This window comes from Mesoplodon bidens (assembly GCF_964165515.1).
Source record: "Mesoplodon bidens genome assembly, chromosome: 1".
NCBI lineage: Eukaryota > Metazoa > Chordata > Mammalia > Artiodactyla > Ziphiidae > Mesoplodon > Mesoplodon bidens.
The window spans coordinates 223,026,274-223,045,172 of NC_138176.1; the positions used below are offsets into that span (position 1 = coordinate 223,026,274).

The 18,899-nt window shown below is 46.4% G+C and overlaps 1 protein-coding gene across 2 annotated transcripts in view; it reads left to right on the forward strand.

Annotated features, from left to right (window-relative positions):
- ARHGAP10 (Rho GTPase activating protein 10) overlaps positions 1–18,899 on the forward strand; it is a 333,769-nt gene that overhangs the window by 301,584 nt on the left and 13,286 nt on the right. For both annotated transcript variants that reach the window (XM_081245305.1, XM_081245304.1), the window contains one exon: positions 4,931–5,090. In XM_081245305.1, coding sequence (XP_081101431.1) covers positions 4,931–5,090 — 160 coding nt within the window. The remainder of the gene's footprint in view (positions 1–4,930; positions 5,091–18,899) is intronic.

Genomic DNA, 18,899 nt, shown 5'->3' on the forward strand with positions numbered 1-18,899 from the left:
AAAGTGGATCAGCATATTAAAATATAGGAGATAGGGCTTCCCTGGTGGTGCAGTGGTTAAGTCTCCCTGCCCATGCAGGGGACATGGGTTCAAGCCCTCATCTGGGAAGATCCCACATGCCACAGAGCAACTAAGCCCGTGTGCCACAACTACTGAGCCTGCGCGCCTAGAGCCCGTGCTCTGCAACAAGAGAAGCCACCACAGTGAGAAGCCCGTGCACCGCAATGAAAAGTAGCCCCTGCTCGCCACAACTAGAGAGAAGCCTGTGCACGGCAACGGAGACCCAGTGCAGCCATAAATAAATAAATAAATAGATAGATAGATAGATAGATAGATACATAGATACATAGATAGATAGATAAACATCCTGTGTATTGTTAACTGCGGTAGAATTATCAAGTTCTTTTTCCCTCTTCCTGCTCAGTTTTCTGCCAGTCATTGAAGATCGCTTTAGTCTTTTCATGAAAACAAAACACATGTGCATGTACTCAGGGTCATAAAGAAATCAGACTAAATAGTGAAATTCAGTAGCTGACATGAAAGGCATGTCCTTGTGAATACTTTTTTGGTCCCTTTTTTATGTGAATCTATGTCTGGGCCGGAAACCTAAATACTTGTAAGATAACACTTCTCTCTGTTTACCGTAGTAGCAGCAATAACCGCCACCACCACCGTCAGTAAGGAGAAGGCTGCTCCTTACACTGAAGTTCCTCCAGGGTTCTCTTCCATTTCTATATCTTCTCCTTGGCCCTCTCCATCCAGTGCTATGACTTCAACTCAACCCACATGCCTCTCAATAAAATCATCCCAGATCTCTCTCCAGGGCTCTGGGGCTGTATAACCAGCTCTCCTTTGGACATCTTCCCCTTGATCTCTTACCCCCATGAACCCAACATGTCTACAGCTGGTCTTATTATCTCCCACATGCAACTGGCTTCTTGTTTTTCATGCCCTATTTCAATGGATAATTCTACATTCACCCGGTTACCTAAAGCAAGAACTTGAGGGTCATGGTAGGTTCCTCTTTCACCCTTCACCTCCATTCACAGAGGTCCGATGACTGTAATACCTGAATATCTCTTGAATCTGTATCACTTCCTTGTTTAATCCCTGCAATAACGCCTGTAGCACAAATCCAGATGCCTTAGTGAGATATAAAACTCGACACCCTACCACCTTCTGCTGTGTTGGCTTTACCTGACTGTCTTCTGCACCTTTGGGTTAGAGGCTGATTCTTCACCTTTGTAACTTGGCATCTGCAGTGTGCCTTAGTATATAAGTAGAACCTCAGTAAATTGATGAAAGAGGGTGAGAGATGTTTGTGGCTTGAAAGGAGGGAGGACGATTATCAGAAGCTACATGCAGATTTTCTAACAGTACTTTGAGATTTGTAGATTTGTTTCCTTCTTAATTCCTAGAGGCATTGGCTTTTCAATTTCATGATCTTTTCTGTGGCAGTGAGTCCACAGCCAGTATTTTCTGAAGCCTCCTGATTTGCCTGGCACTGCATTATGTTCTCTAAGGATTACCAAGATGAGACATGGTCTCCACCCTCAAAAGATGCATAATGGGGCTTCCCTGTTGGCGCAGTGGTTGAGAGTCCGCCTGCCGATGCAGGGGACACGGGTTCGTGCCCCAGTCCGGGAAGATCACACATGCCGCGGAGCGGCTAGGCCCGTGAGCCATGGCCACTGAGCCTGCGCATCCGGAGCCTGTGCTCCACAACGGGAGAGGCCACAGCAGTGAGAGGCCCGTGTACTGCAAAAAGAAAGAAAGAAAAAAAAAAGATGCATGATGGAGGTGGGGAGTTAAAATCAGGTCATGAAAGCATTGACAGTGCAATGTAAACTTGACTTCTGCTTGCCTGCCGTTGTCAGAAAGGAGAACAAGCAGAAAAGGTGGTTGGCAAGAGATTATGGAGGAGGTGGGAATTAAGCTGGGTGTTGTGAGGAAGTCATTGTCTCTTCTAGATGTGGTAGTTGTATTCTAGTGAGTTTCTCATCTTGGAGTCTGTTCATCACAAAAGCCCTTCAGCACCATTTTTGTTCGCGTACTCGGATCAACCCTGTTACTCGCAGGTGATGAGTCTGGAGATGCCTGTTGAAGGGTAGCACCTAGGGAAAGAGGTTGTGTGACTCTCTGGAGAAATGAAAGGTGAAAAATGACGAGGGTGTCGGACTGTAGTTCTCAAGTACAAATTAGTTTCATAGGATTTAAAATCTTTATTCCTGATATTGTCAAACATAGAATTTTTTAAAGCTTTATTATTTTCCTACTAGTTAAAAGGAAGTCATTTAATTTTGGTCAACTAAAATTTTAGACTATTTAACCTTTACGTGCCTGATATTAGTGTTTCCTCAAATGCAGTGATTCTCAAGTAGATAAGCTCATTCCTGAACAGTGAGAGAGAGAGGAATTTTGTGCACGTGGAAAGCAGGCTGAGAGATCTCTTCGTGTGATCACTTTGTGTAAACCTATGCCCTTGTATCAATATTCTTGTCACTTGAGGGCTCAGATTGCCGCTGTTTGGCAGGAAGGAAGGGAGAAATTCTCTTACTAGCACGTGATTTAATATGTTGAGTGACAGTTTGTGCTGTGTCAGTCTGCTTAGGGACAGGATTGGAGGGGGTGGTGATGAGCTAGTGTATATGGTTGTGAGAACCTTTCAGGTATCTTTTGAAAGGAACCTTAGACCCTTGGGCTCCACTTCCCCAAAGCAGCTTCTCATTGACATGTTTCTCCTTGTAGGAGTGAGTCAGGGAATAGCTGGGCCCAGACTCTCACTTGCTGCTTTGCTGTGTCAGGCCCTGCCCCAGAGACAGGGCCTGCAGCCCAGAGAGCAGAGGGCCAACGTCCAGTCTCCTGCAGCCAGGAAGCTGCTAGCATGTGACCCACTCTGGAGGTTATCTTGTCCTGCTGCAGAGCTGGTCATATTTTGCAACTTCTAGCCAAGCCCTGAATTGGCAGCTGTCATGCAGGTAAACGTTCAGGAGTTTATGTTAGACTCTGTGCTGGGGTTACATAGGAGACCTTCTTAGTTTTGAAGGGATTTGTTGCCCAGGATGACTGAACAACACACAGAAGGGTCCTGGAAGGCTGGAGCTCCCGGTCTCATTTACAGGAAAGAACTGGATGGATTGAGCTATCCAGGCACAGGGGGAGAGGCAGCCTTTGTTTCAAAGTGGACTGTATCCCAGGACGAAAATCACTCCAAAGGAAATCATAGAGATCTATCCGTGGGTTTGGATTCATTTGCCTGAAAATGAGCCCTTCTTTTTGGGGCTGAATTCTTCCAGTTAGCTAAATACGTTTGTGGTGAAAGGCAGTAGAAAAAGGAACTTCGCTGAAAGAGGAAGCATATGGTCTTCTGGGCTGTGTGTTTGTGAATGGAGAGAGAGCAAGGCTTTGTGGAGCCACTTTGCCCAGGGAGAAGACCTCCTCACAGAGATCACATTCACCTCTCACCCCATTGTTTCTCTCTCCCTGACCATGCACTTAGGAAAGAAAAAGCTCAGAAAACTCCCTCACCGCAGTCTTCTGCACAGGGTCATGCATCCCCCTAGCTGCTTCTATAAGGGGTCCCTTCTTCCAGCCATCACCACCCCCTCTCATTCCTCCTGGCCTGAATTCTGCTTTTCCAGATCTCCACTTCTAAGATTCTTTTAGCCTTAGTTGTAAGCTAGGTCAGAGTTAAGTAAGAATTATTTTATACAGTCAATTTTCAAGATTAGTATCTTGGGAGTGAGCTTCATCAGAGCCCAGGATTGCTCTTGTGCTCCATGATTAGCAGAATTGAAATCCATCTAAGATGGTTTTCCGAGGGCACGTTCCTCGCTGTTCCTGGTGTTCATACATCCTCTATTTCCGGGACTTGGGACTGAGGAAATATGAAGGTTTAATCAGCTGGAAGCTGTTTGTGGCTGGGGTGTGACCCTCTCCATTGTGTGTCATCTGCCATGGCAGTTTGTTGAGCAACTCTTGTGACCCAGCATTTATAAAATCAAGGCCAAGCCAGTGCTGTCTTAATAGAAAGTTGCTGCCCCAGAGCAGTTACAACTTAATGGGGACTGTGACTTTGGCTGAAGGGTCCAAGCTTCAGTGCGGGCTGTTCAGATGTGTTGATGGCAGCTGGAGACCAGTCGAGGGACACGACTGCTCTTCTGAGCTTTTCTACCTTCTGCATTTCCCACCCAAGCCCATCATGTGTACAGATGATACAAACGCATTTCACAGAATGGTCCTTCGTGAACGAATAAATCATGCAATCTGTTTAAGAAATGCATTTTCGTTTGGGTTTAAAGTCATCCCCTGCAGTCACTGCAGGGGTCTGGTTCTTGTAGAACATCCTCCCTAATGTTCACCGGGAAATGGAAGTTTCTCTGTGTCCGGGATTTAATAAATTGGGCTATTAAATTGTAATCCAAGACACCAGCTCAGAAGATAAGGTCCCTTTCAAGTTGTTGAATTCGTTATGACTGGGTGGTGATTGGCAGTGGCTTAAAGGGCCATCATGTGACTAGAAAATTAGAGGCTGGACCCTGCAGGACTGGTGCACTGCTCTGGATTGTTTTCGAGGTTATCACTGATTTATGACTGTGCTCCTTAGAGACCAGGAAGTCATTGTGGCCGCCATTAAGGCTTTCATCTTCCGTTTGATCTGATTTTGATTATTGTTTTTTCTTGTGGGGAAAACACTCCTCACTTTGTATTACCTATAATTTATTTTAAGCATCTTTGGTTAAAATTAAAAACAGAAAAAAACACACCAAAATCCCTAAAGCCAGGGCACCAAAATACTCTCAGGCTGCATTGTAAATGTAATTTTGGATATAATTTGATTGACTAATCAAGTGATACCATGTAGTTATCAGTGGAGTTTTTTTTTTCTCCTCTGAGTATTTGAAAGTTGATGGCTTTTTCTCCTCCCCAGGTGACCGTCCCAATCTTCCTAAGGAGGACACTCCTCCCAGCAGCCTGGACTCATTTTCCTCCCCATCTCCCACGGCTGCTGCTGCCCATGGGCCCCCTGGACCAGACAAAAACCACCTTCTTGCAGATGGGGGTACCTTTGGGGACTGGGCATCCACTGCGTAAGTAGCCGTGCTTTTCTGTTTGGTGCTGAGGGAAGCAGGGCCCTGAAATGAAAGTGGCTCTTCATTTTGAAGTTTATGTGGCAGGTCGATACTGAAGCCGTTAGATCTCAAGACCTTTGTTCTCTAATTAGTGGGGCTGCCAAAAGGAGAAGGGTCCATAAAACAAGGCCTTTCTTTAATAGGGTGTCTGTGTTCCCAGTATGGAAGGGGTGGGCAGGTGCTATTTCAAATCTGTTTTAAGTTCAATTCATGGCAGTTTGGGGTTGCACGAAGGAAGTTTGTTATTGTCCTGCTCGGGATGTTTTCTCGCTAGTTATTGCAAACTTTTAGAAAGATGCAAATGCATGCATCTTTCTACTGGATGATATCTTAGTTATATGAATTTTTGCAAGCTTTATGCTAGTGTCCTGCTCTGTTTACTCCATAGCACCCTGCATAATTGACAATTGATGGATGAAATACCTGATCTTAGTTTCTCAGTTTGGTTGAGTGCCAACCATGAGCAGATCAGCTCAGGTGTATTAGGACAAATAATACCAATACAAACAAAATACCATGGACCTGGTTTGACTACATGAGGGTTTGTCTTTCTCTCCTTCCTGAGGCTGTGGAGTAAATGCAGGGTGGTGGTGGTGCGGAACATCAGATTTCAAACAGATGCTCAGAAAAAGAAAAAAAAAAAAAAAGAACTCTGCTAATAATTACATGACATTACTTGGTTAGTCAATCAAATGACATCCAAAAATACATCTATAATTCAGCCTGAGAGTATTTGGGTGTCCTGTATTTAAAGTTAAAAAAAAAATGTTTTCAAAAACTCAGAGTTGCTTAAAATAAGTCATAGATAATGATGTCATTCTACTGGGCCTTCTTGGGACTTTAAATGGAATTGGAGAGTGTTTCTCACATCACTTGGCTTTTTATAGTTACTGCTGGGTTCACATGAACTCATTATGAACTTATTAAGTATTACAAGAGGCTGGGAGAAGTTTGGTATGCTAAAATTTGGGGGTGACCTGAAGACTTTGAAAATCTAACCGAAAATCCAAGTGGAACTCAAAATATGGGTACGCATTCTCCAGATGAGATTTTTTTCCCCTCAACATTGTCCTATATGTATATTTAAATCCTGAAGACTGTGTATTGTGGATTTAAACCACAGAGTACTCAAACAGGCCTATCATTTTTACTATTCTTTTTTCAAAATAAAAATACTCTTTCACTTTTGTGCCACAAGCAACAGTGACAGTGGTAACATAGGAACCCAGCCTCTGCAATGCTGGGCACTGTAGCAGTGGAATTTGGGGTATGTGTGTGTGCGCGCGTGTGTGTGTTTTAAAGCACAAGCCAGGTCTCTAATTATTCCTGTCAGTAAGTGTCTGTCACAGTCAGTGGAGAGCATTCTAGTCAGTGCTTCCTATTCCACAGTGGTTCTGTGGAGAAGTGACATTCCAAGCCACGATGCAGGCAGTGCTCAGCTCACAGCACGTCCATGGCTGAAACATGAAGAGCTTGATATTTTTGGTCATAAATCAGATGAGGAGTGAATCCCCCCAGCTTCCTATTCATACACATTTTAAAATGTCATGGAAAGCTCTCCAGCCTTCGAGAGGCCCGAAAGGGAGGGGGCCAAAGAAGTAGTTGAAACAAGTCTGGAAAGGAGATTTTTGTTATAATGGAGACTTCCTGCTACTTGAAGAGCTTGATTTTTTGTTTTCTGGGCACTGGATAAAACGCATCTCTCTCTTACATATATATAATAGAATTCCTGTGTATCTTTTAAAGGACTTACTTGTAAGCATATCTCAGTGCAGATTTCTCATGAAGTCGGGGAGTGCCTCTCACACTTGAGGACAATGAGGACCCCCTGCAGGGCTTTTGCAGCCCAAGGTGCTGGGCCCACACCATAGTGACGCTTAGGATTGGGGAGAGCCTGAAAATGCACATTTCTAATGTTTTCCCCGATGATGTTTGGCAAACCCTGACATAGACTCCTGTCCGCCCCTCCCCGCATGGTTCTAGGCATGTGCTGATGTAAACAGCTTCTCTGAGGAGTGTAGTTAGGAGAAGTGACAGTGCTTCCTTCTTTTTTCTTTCCTTTTGTCTCCTTTCCCCTCTCCCCTCCCCTCCCCTCCCTTCATCTGCCCTCCCCTCCCCTCCCTTCATCTCCTCTCCCCTCCCCTCCCTTCCCCCCTCCCCTCCCTCCCCTCCCCTCCCTCCCCTCCCTTCCCTTCATCTCCTCTCCCCTCCCCTCCCTTCATCTCCTTTCCCCTCCCCTCCCTTCATCTCCTCTCCCCTCCCTTCATCTCCTCTCCCCTCCCCTCCCTTCATCTCCTCTCCCCTCCCTTCATCTCCTCTCCCCTCCCCTCCCTTCCCTTCATCTCCTCTCCCCTCCCCTCCCTTCATCTCCTCTCCCCTCCCCTCCCCTCATCTCCTCTCCCCTCCCTCCCCTCCCTCCCCCCCTCCCCTCCCTCCCCTCCCCTCCCTCCCCTCCCTTCCCTTCATCTCCTCTCCCCTCCCCTCCCTTCATCTCCTTTCCCCTCCCCTCCCTTCATCTCCTCTCCCCTCCCCTCCCTTCATCTCCTCTCCCCTCCCCTCCCTTCCCTTCATCTCCTCTCCCCTCCCCTCCCTTCATCTCCTCTCCCCTCCCCTCCCCTCATCTCCTCTCCCCTCCCCTCATCTCCTCTCCCCTCCCCTCCCCGCCCCTCCCCTCCCTTCATCTCCCCTCCCTTCATCTCCCCTCCCTTCCCTTCATCTCCCCTCCCCTCCCCTCATCTCCCCTCTCTTCCCTTCATCTCCCCTCCCCTCCCCTCCCTCCCCTTCCTCCCCTCCCCTCCCTCCCCTTCCTCCCCTCCCCTCCCCTCCCCTCTTCTCTCTTCCTAGGATTGTGTGTTTGCTGTCTTCAAGCAGCCCTTGGGTGCCCCCTGCAAACTTTGATTCCCTCTGCCTGAAATGTCTGTCTCCCTTCCTTTCTGCTCAAGACAATCTTGACCTGTCTTGAGGATCTCATTTAGTTCTCACTTTCAGGTAGCCTCCTCTAGGGCTCCAGTCTACTGGAGGGTTTGGACTAATCCCTTCCTCTGTCTATACCCAATACGTGATGTTAGAAAACGATCCCCTTCTAGTACTAGTTAGTACTTACCTTTTATTGTTCTTTGATAGTAGTATATGTGTGCGTCTATCTAGGTATCTACATCAGTGTCTCCATCTGCCTGCCTGCTTATCTATCAATCTTATTCAGTTTGGGCTGCTGTAACCAAAATACTTTGATTGAGTGGCTTATGAAGAGCGGGAATTTATTTCCCACAGTTTAGGAGGCTGGATGTCCAAGGTCAGGGTGTCAGCCTGGCTGGGTTGAAGTGGGAGGCTGCTTCCAGTGTACAGACTACTCACTTCTCACGTATCCTCACATGGTGGAGAGCAGAGAGCGGAAGCAGGCTCTCTCGTGGATCTTAGAAGGACACTGATCCCATTCATGAGCATTCCACTCTCATTGCACCCTAATTTTCTCCCAAAGGCCCCACCTCCTGACACCATCCCATGGGAGGGGGTAGGGTTTCAACATGCAAATTTGGGGGGGTCACAAACATCAGATGCATAACACTATCCAATCTTTCCCTCACTCCAAGATCAATCATAAAATTATTTTTAATAGATTTAATTAATTAATTAATTTATGGCTGCATTGGGTCTTCGTTGCTGCGCACAGGCTTTCTCTAGTTGCAGCGAGCGGGGGCTACTCTTTGTCATGGTGCGTGGGCTTCTCATTAAGGTGGCTTCTCTTGTTGCGGAGCACGGGCTTTAGGCGCATGGGCTTCAGTAGTTATGGCCCGCGGGCTCAGTAGTTGTGGCACGTGGGCTTCAGTAGTTGTGGTTCACGGGCTCTAGAGCGCAGGCTCAGTGGTTGTGGCGCATGAGCTTAGTTGCTCCATGGCATGTGGGATCTTCCTGGACCAGGGCTTGAACCTGTGTCCCCTGCATTGGCAGGCGGATTCTTAACCACTGTGCCACCAGGGAAGCCCTCAATCATAAAATTCTTGACGACAAAATTGGGTCTCATACTCTTTGAACTTTTTAGTGATATTGGCATAGTTATTAATAAATATTTTATTACCCATTTAAATTATTATGCATTTATAAAAATGCTTTTCTTTTGGAAGTCTCATTTCTTTCTGTGTATCATTGAATGTCTCTTAGGCAATTTAAAACTCTTTGGGAATTTCACAGAATTAATCTCACCATTTTCTCTTTATAGCGTTTTTCTTTATTTCCTTAGCACTTATAAATTTAGTTTTCATTGTGTGTACTTTATCTTTTTGTTTCTTTTTTTTTTAAACCATCATCTCTGTATACCAGCTGTACAGTATTGATTATAGTAGGATCTGAGTAAATCTGATTAAGAGCCCTTTTAATAAAACTGAAGTTGCTGTGTAGTCATTAAAACTCTTCTCAGAGCCTTAAAAAGGAGGCACTGCCTGGACTGCTTGGTTTTAATCCAGAGTGGTGACTCTCTGTTCCAAAACTTACACTTGCCTTATCTTCGGTCCTGAAAAATGAAGCCCAAATGTATGTAGATCACATAGGACCCCAGTAGCTCTATTGTACAGAAATGCCATGACCCCAGCTACCAGAAAGCAAATTTATGCAGGAAAACCTACAGCAGCTGATATTCTGTTATAGGCAGTGTGTAAATACAGCTGTAGTCTCTGACAGGTAGAAGACAATCCAGCAGAATTGGATTTCTTGGGTTTCTGCTGATGTTTGTGACTTGTGGGTATTATTCATTGCAGTCAATCAATCTGTGGCTATTCCTTACCTGTACACTCAAGTAAGGTGATGGGTGGCTTCATTGCCAGTAAAGAATTGCTAGCTCAGTCTCCTTGGAGGACATTACATCATAGGTCAATATATTTCAGATGTTCCAAAGTCACTTTTTCCCCAATAAAGTAGTTTTCTCTTCATTTTTAAATGATGGAGCAGGTCCTTGATAAGTAATTCTTTTAGGTCTTCTGCCACAAAAGAAAATCTCTTGTAAGTAGATACCAGGCATTGTTACCTGCTTCCTCTACAGATTTCAAATGAAAAGGATCACCTCCTGTTAGCACGTGTCCATAGTCAAGATGGTAGCAGCATCTTAGAATAGTTCTTTGTAGCTGGGAATGTTGGTACCCTGAGATGTCACTCAGTTTGTGCTCTGGCAGGCTGGGAGGGCAATAGATCCTTCTCTCCCACCCAGTGAGAGGCTTGGCTTGGTTTATCCTGAATGTGAAGGTGTTCCTAACATGTCTCTCCCCGATGCTGCCCTGAGCCTCTGTTGTGCATCAGAGATACATGCCTCCCAAGGCTTGGTGCTAGTTGGTTAAAGTCATTAGGCGGTAAGCTCCCATGCCCACTTACAGCCTTGTGCATGTCCTCTGTGGACTTTGTGTGTACTCACTGGTGACCATTTTTATTCTTGTCTATGAAATAAAAACTTGCTTCCTTTAAACTGGGCAAACAGATAGAGGTTTCCCATAGACAGCTACTTGGCCTTTGAGATGACTTAGTTCCATGATTGCTTTTCAGGGAGTTGATGAATTTTGCGGGGAGATAGCAAAGTACCCCTTAAACTGGCTTTGTGTCTGTGACAACAAACCATGAGTGATTTGTCTGAAGTTCAGAAAAATAATCACCTTTAACAATTTTTAACATGTTTTGGTGAAATTGGGGGCACACTTAGACATTATAAGGTAGCAGCCATAGGCAAACCTTGTCTTCATCTCTTCCCTTCGTCTCTCTTTCTTTCTGTTCTCTCTCTCCTCCACCTCTTCAAGGAGGGCTTCCTCAACCCCATTGCTACTTGACTTTACTGCTCCCAACCCTGCCAGGGCAGTCAGTTCACCCTAGAAGTTGATGTCTTAAATTTTGCTTGTTTCAAAAGAAAATAGGGAATTTAACTTTTAAAAGTTTTCTCTCTCTCTCTCTCTCTTTATTTTGGGGGGGTGCATATCTGCTTTTTTGCTAACTTGACTAATATGAGCACATATGGCTTTTGTAAAAAGGGGAGAAAAGTTATGTATATTTAAAAAGAGATCAGGAGACGGTGGTATTTAACCCCCCAAAGTGAATTGCCCATCATAGGCATTTCCAGCATCTTTATTGGCTAGTTAGGACATCATATCCTAATACGGGGAGCACCTTTTCTTCTCTGCTTACCTGTAGGTGGACCCTGGTTACAGAAAGTGGTGGGTTCTGTTGACCGGCGTCTCTAGTAGAGCTGGTGCCTACATGTGGTGCTGGGTGCTGTGAGGAGTGGATTGGAAGCCAGTCTCCCGTACCTAAGTGAGCGGCCAAGTCCCTGGTGGGTTCAGAAAGATGGAGGTCTAAGATAGCTCGTAGGGAAGCACAGGGTGGATGAGCAGAGGTAGACCGCCTTGCCGTGAGCCCCGGCAGCCTTGTGACTTCTGCCCAGAGGTTAGCCCCATCTGGACCTGCTGGGGGCTGGGGACTTAGAGAGGGCAGAAGCTTCTGCATCAGCAGTGGCTGGTGGTGAGAGGCTGCAGAGAAGGCTTGATGTGGTAGATCCTCTCTTGCATTTCTCAGAATCAAAGACTGTGGAGTGGGCTTCCCTGGTGGCACAGTGGTTGAGAGTCCGCCTGCCGATGCAGGGGACATGGGTTTGTGCCCCGGTCCGGGAAGATCCCACGTGCCGCGGACCAGCTGGGCCCGTGAGCCATGGCCGCTGAGCCTGCGCGTCTGGAGCCTGTGCTCCGCAACGGGAGAGGCCACAGAGAGGCCCGCGTACCGCAAAAAAAAAAAAAAAAAAAAAAAGTCTGTGGAGCATTAACTCTCGGGGGCCACAGACTGTGTTGTAGCTGCTTTATAACTGTGTCATGTTGATCCTCACCTCAGATCCAGTGAGGTAGAACTATGTTCATTTTTAAAGATAGAGAAATGGAGGCACAAGGAAGGTCAGAAATGTGCCCCAAGCCACATGACTAGGAAGAGGCAGAGAAAGGTTATGACCCTGATCTGTCTGCCCTCGTGATCTGTGGTTCCCTTGGACTTGTTTTACTGTCGGTATGGAAAGTCTGGTGGCATATGGAAACGTCGTTCAATTGTAGTTTTCCCCCAAGTCTGAGACCCAGTGAGCTAACGGCGGCTGTCAGCTGGCCACTGCCCTTGTTTTGAAGACGGAGCGCTGACCCTGTGTTAAGACATGTTGCTGTGGTTTATAGTTATCTATGGGGAATACACCCTTGAATCTGAATTGCGGCACATTCACCATCCAACACCTTTGGCTGAGATTTGTGGAGGAAGGCATCCTCCCCTGTAGCAGAGCTGGGAGACTTGGAAATTTGATATTTTGCAACAGAGCAGCATCCATAATATTTTTATGAGTAACGTGATATCCGGTAAAGCTCTTGAAGCTACTCTCGGGGCCCCTATGCTTGGCCATCGACCCTCAGTCTATTCCCACTCATTGGGGTGGTGGTGGTGGGTAACTTTTGTCCCGTATATCTTCTTCAATCTTCTCTCCAACTCAGTATAGAAATTACGCCGTCCCAACTGACCGCCTAGCATCCTCACAGCCTTCCATACATGTCCCTTGTATCTTGCTAGGGTATTTTTGGTATTTGTATTGCGTACTTGGCACTTGCATGTGGCCTGATTCACCTCTTCCTTTGCTGGGCTCTAACTACAGGTTCTGGAATTCAGAGATTTTAGTTTCAAGCCAAATAGTTGGTCATTCATCTAACTGTAAAGCCCCGTCATGAAAAGCTGACTTTCCAAATTAAAGACACTCGTCTGAATTTTTGTAGTAGCTGCTCTACTGCTTAAGATTCAAACAAACAAACAAACAAACAAACATTAAGTCTTCTCATTAGTCTTGTTTTGTTTTTGCTTCTCTTTTTTGTTTCATTGGTTTTTGCTATTGTAATGTATCATTTGCTGTGCATGGACTGGTTGGCTGGGTCTCAGTATTGAAATGCAGGCAGGGGCCTTGTGAGCTTTCTGTGAGTTGGAAGACCGCGGTGTAGACTGGTAAAGCACTGATTTTAGAGTCAAACAAGCCTGGCTTTGCATTCTTCTCTGCCACTTAAAACCTTGGAGGCCTTATATAATTACTTCAGCAAACCAAGGCTTAGCAAGATTATCTGCAAAGGGGGAGTAACAGCACCCAGCCCTCTGGATTGTTGTGAGGTTTCAAGGTACCACATGTAATAAAACCCAGTCACGGCTCCTCTGGGAGCCCTAGGCGGCCCCCTGCTTGCATTTTCCTTTCCTCCGAGAGCTTAATTTAATATTCTTAGTTGAACTTGACCCAACTTCCTGGTTCATCAGTTATGTAATCTCCCCACTAAATGGCTTAGGGAAAATAGGCTCTCTAGTCCTGGAGAAGCCTTTAGTGTTGACCTGAAGTTGCATTGTTTCCAGCATTTACAGTAGTTATACCAGGAGAACCCGGGGCTCCTGCCGTTGCCTCGCTGTGTAGAAACCTCCTCTGTAGAAGCTTTGGAGAATAGGGCCCTTGTGTAGCTCATGACCAAGGCATAGGGTTCCCAGCGGGACCCAGCCAGCTCTCTAAACTGTTCTGAGCAGTATGGGAAGCTCACCCATCATGACAGATAACCCGTAAAACAGCTTGGTAAGTAACCAGAGAATTTTCTTACCAGAGTCGTGCTGTACCCCTTTTGAGCTGTGCTTGGGAGCCCCTGTTTTATATGTTCCACTCTCATGTTGGCTGTCTTCCACATACGAACTGAGCTTGTGGAAATATTCCCGTCAGTTGCCCTGCAGGACCACAGTGCTGAGACCTCTCTACAGCCCCATAATTCTCTGAAACGCAGCTGCAGCTCCTTTTCTGTTCGGCTAGCAAGCTAAAGCTCAGGCCTCGTCCCTGATTCCACAGTGATCATCTGGAAGGAAGAGAAGTGCAATTCAAGGAGCACTTTGAGGGAAAGATCAGTCAGAGGTGTAACTCTCAGTTCTCTCATAGCAAAGCCCGAGAAAATGATCAGCCTGGGGGTGAACTTCGTAAGATATGGGCTGACTAGGTAGTGGTGTCCTTTCTTGTCAAGGAGGGAAACCCCCCCAGCAGACCCAGCCTCCTGGGGGGTGAGGACTGAGTGTTCAGTGTGGTTGTATCCAGCCTCAAAAGGTTCTGTCTTATCTGTGTTGGAGAGATTTCCTTCCGTGCCTTTCCTCCTCTCCCCGCCCACCTCCCTCCTTTTTCTCAAGGGGGACCGAGTTCTTGCTTTTACGTGCTGGCTTGATCTATTGGCTGTCTGCCTCCTGCATGGGAGGTGATCTTGAGCAATCAGTCAGGAGAGCTTCTGCTGCAGGAAAGCCCTGGGTGCTTGCAGATTGGCTTTTGGCACACACAGGAGTCCCCACGCTGCAAAGCCAGTGAGGATGGAGGAAGGCGAGTGGGCTTCTCGAGCCCAAGGGAGTTTACTAACATCATTATCTTCACCTCCTCCAACTCTCCACTACGAAATGGATTCGCATCTGGTCCATCTCATCCAGGGGTGAGCAAACTGTGGCCCACCACTGCCTGTTTTTTTTAATAAATAAAGTTTTATTGGAACACAGCCACCCAGTCATTTACATTGTGTCTGTGACTGCTTTCGTGCTGCTATGATGGCAGGGTTAAGGAGTTGCAAGACCTACAGCCTGCAGACCCTGAAGTATTTATCGTCTGGCTTTTTGCAGAAAAAGTTTGCTGACCTCGATCTAATCTATAAACAAAACTGATCTTTCTGGAAAAGCCCACACTCCTTAAAAACCAGTTTCAACAGTTGTGGTTAATGGCCGTGTTTTAGATGGGCGGTCCAAGTGATTTTTAAACGTAGCTCTTAGGAATCCTTTCATGTCATTGAACTAACCAAAATTTTCCTTATGGCTTTTGGATGCCTTCAAGTGTGTGATCATAATTTCAAAAGGTTTTTTAGTGCTTCCGTGATTGAAAAATTTATTGGGGGTTATTCTTTTTACAACCTGTTGTTAAATTTTTTTTTTTTATTTTGAAATAGTTTTAGATTTACAGAAAATTTACAAAGATAGTATAGAGAGTTCCCATAGACCCTTCACCCGGCTTCTACTACTAACATCTTACACCGAACCATGGTACTTTGGTTAAAACCAGGAAATTCACATTGGTACGATACTATTACATACAAACTTTATTTCTGTTTCACTCATTGTTTCACTCATGTCCTTTTGTTCCAGGATTCAGTCTTGGATCATATGCAGTCATACTGCACTTAGCAACTTTTTTCCCCCAATGGTGACATTTACTTAATATTTATAGTTTTTTCCCTTTGACAGAGTTCGTTGTCTTTTGGTAAAGAAAATGATTCATTGGTGAAGATGTAAGCTTGCAAAGCAGAGGCGATAGACCTAATGCGCATAAGAAGGGCTTCACCTGTTGAGTGCTCACTGTTCTCCAGCCACTGCTGGGTGCTTTATACCTGTCGTCTTACTTACATCTTACTGCCACCCAGCCTGTTAACACGTACTTTCATTTTAGCTAAGGAAACTGAGACCAGGGAGATTGTTACTCTCCCACGTTTCAGTTGTGGCTGACCCTCAGCCAAGGCTGATAAGGCCAGCTCTGTCCCAGCCTCTGAGAGTGAGACGTGTCCTCCCCTCGCTCTCCCTTCCCCTCCTGCCTCATTTTTTTCTTTTTCTTTCTTTTTTTTTTTTGCGGTACGCGGACCTATCACTGTTGCGGCCTCTCCCGTTGCGGAGCACAGGCTCTGGACGCACAGGCTCAGCGGCCATGGCTCACGGGCCCAGCCGCTCCGCGGCATGTGGGATCTTCCCGGACCGGGGCACGAACCTGTGTCGCCTGCATCGGCAGGCGGACTCTCCACCACTGCGTCACCAGGGAAGCCCTACTCCTTTTTTTTTTTAAACAAAAAAAGGAACAAGCTGAGGGAGATTAGGAAACTGCAAATGGGCCCACTGCCAAGGCTGTCTTTGGAACCCAGGGTCTGTGTAGAGTGGCGGCGTTTCATGCAATTGTAACCGGTGTGATTAAAATCCTTCAGTCGCCCTGCCTGTGAGCATCTGCCTCAGTGGGCCTGTGCCCTGAGTGCCTCTGACTCTCCTGTCTCTCCATTCAGCTCCTTGTGTCCCACTCCAGCCGCTCGCTCGGAGGGACTTGAGGCTGTGAGCTCTGTGCGGTCTTGTCAAAACGGGGCTTTGACCCGACATTGACCTTGAGTAAGTCGCCGTCACCTTTCTGCTCTCGGCTTCTCATGTGTCACGTGGAACGGTAGCATAGCTGGGAATGAGTGAATTAACGCGTGCCAGTTGTGCCTGGCACAGCACCGACTGTGCCAGGATGTAGGGAGGGCGTGATGATACTGACAATGGTGCCATGGGCTCCGGGCGGAAAGCCTCCCTGGCTGCCCATGTGGCAGCTGCTCCCTCCTCTGTTCTCCTGCGGGACCCTGGCCACCTTTCTATTATGTGGCGCTCATCACACTGCGTCATGATCATCAGTTTGTCATTCTCTTCTCACCTGACTGGGTGCTCATGGAAAACAGCTGGTAGAGTTCCCTGGGTGTCCCCAGGGCAGGCATGGGGCCTGACAGGTAATTCTCAGACCAAGAGTGATGAGCAAACAGGGTCCAGTTCGAACCCTCCCAATGATCAGTGATGTCCTCCCAGCCCAGTGCTGTAGATTATGGCCACTTGTCACAGGTGCATGCTTCTCCCCACGGCTGTGTCCCTCACGGTGCTCACTTGGAACCAACAGCGTGCTGGCTGGGGAATGCCCCCTCTCTGGCACTTAAAGAAGAACGGTGGCGTTTATTTGAACAGAGATTTCCCATAATATACCGATCGACAATATTTCCTTCTGTCTTTATTAGCATTTTCAAACACTTTTGCCCAGGACAGCTGTCCTAGACTTATGCTGTACGTTGTTTCCCAGCCTGGAATGAAAGATCATTTCACTGATGTGTTAGCTTCTGCTCGGAGACCTTGCAAATGAGGTTTTAAAATCTTTCCTTCCGGTGCAAACTTCTGATTTGATGCCGACATCATAAAAGCCATCCGCAAATATCTTGGTATTTGGGGGATTTCATCATTTCAGAGAAGCAGTCATTTCTTTTCCTGATATGTATCCTCCCTCAAATGCTAAATTATGCTCTGTGCTCCCAGAGCCTGGAATCGGGCACTTGTATTGCCAGCACTGCCCAGAGCCTGACCTGCCTATGCTTTGCAAGAAATGTTTGTTAGAGGCAGACGTTCTCTGGTGACTGGTGCAGCTGTTGTCGAATTTTAACAGTGAAGGCCCTAAGTCCCCTCCCCCATTTCTGAAATGTTTGTGCTTTTCTGCTGCCAAAAGGTTTTTTTTAATATGCATGGCGCGTGGAGTCTGGTATTGGAGACGATCGGGTCACAGTTTGAATCCCAAGCAGCATATACCTCTGATTTGTTACATTTTCAGAAAAATGAACTCTGTAAAGTGTACACATACACAGAAATGGTCATAATTTCATGTTATTGAGGGTTTATTCCTCCCCATCGTGAAAGCTACACGGTCTTTCCCTGACGTGCAGACCTGTTTTCCCAAGGCAAGAGTGCTGATTCTCATTAGTGGAGAGAATTCGCTAGTTACCTTCACAAATGTGTGTTCCACTCCCCAGCCCCTCCACCTGCCCCGCCCCCAGGCAGGAGACTTCCCATTGCCTTAGGAATACCAGGTAGCCTTCCACGGTCAGAAAGTTTTCGAGGTCGAGTTTCTGAGTTAGCAGGAGGAAATCTCTGTGCTTTTAGTGAAACCCTCCTGTTCCCATTTCTTCCTTTTCTTTGAGAAGGAGACATTTCTCCTCAAAGGGAGATTGGCTCTTTTGCCCCGAAGACAGAGAGGAGTCATGACGCTTTCAGTTTAGTGTGTGAAATTGGGAAGAGAGCAGAGAAACATATTCATATTTCTCTGTAATTTATTTCTGTTTTGGTAAATGTGGTTTCTGAACTTTTCAGGAAGAGTAGACTTCTGCCTGCATTTTTGCAAACCACAGCTTGGCTTTCAGGAAACATGGCACTTTAGGTGCTTTTTTATAATTGCTCAGCAGCTCATTATTCAATAAAATCAGTGGTTTGTGATCATGCCAGTCTTGCTCATCAAAAATCCATAGTTAAAGGGGCAGGAGGAAGAAGGAATTAAATAGTTGTTGTTGTTGTTGTTGTTTTAAATGCTTAAATGTGGGAAGTGGTAGGAGAGAACACTTGAAATATTCCATGTGTTCTAGCAGGCAATGGGCTTTTTAATTCTTAGATCACCTACCAGTTCTGATCTTTAACCCAAAGACTTTCTTAGCCAGGGTTCTCCTCTGAACCACAGAATACAAAAAATGACCTGGGTATTTTCTCAGTGCTCCCAAGGATGCTGTCAAGAACTGTGACATCTGAAATTTGACTCTGCTTTGCAGGGTCCCGCATTGGCCTGCCATGATTCCAAGGATGCTGGCAGAAGACACTAGGCTCCTGGTCAGAGTCAAAGGACTGTACTAATCACAGCCATAGCAGTCCTCAGAGTATTAATCCGAGTCCCAGTTTCCACAGGGTGATGCCCCGTGGCCCAGATAACACCTGCCTGTGGAGTGTTAGCAAGAGAGAAACCCAGAGCTCAGGAAGATCAGATCTTTTATGACGGACAGTAAAGCCTGCTCTTCACGCCAGGGGAAGACACAACTTGATCTCCCAAGGCTCTGTGCTCTAAAAACATCCTTGAAAAGATAATCCAGCCTTTGCTCACTAGAAGTGCAGAAACACTAGAGACCCATATTGAATTGTCTCCCAACACGT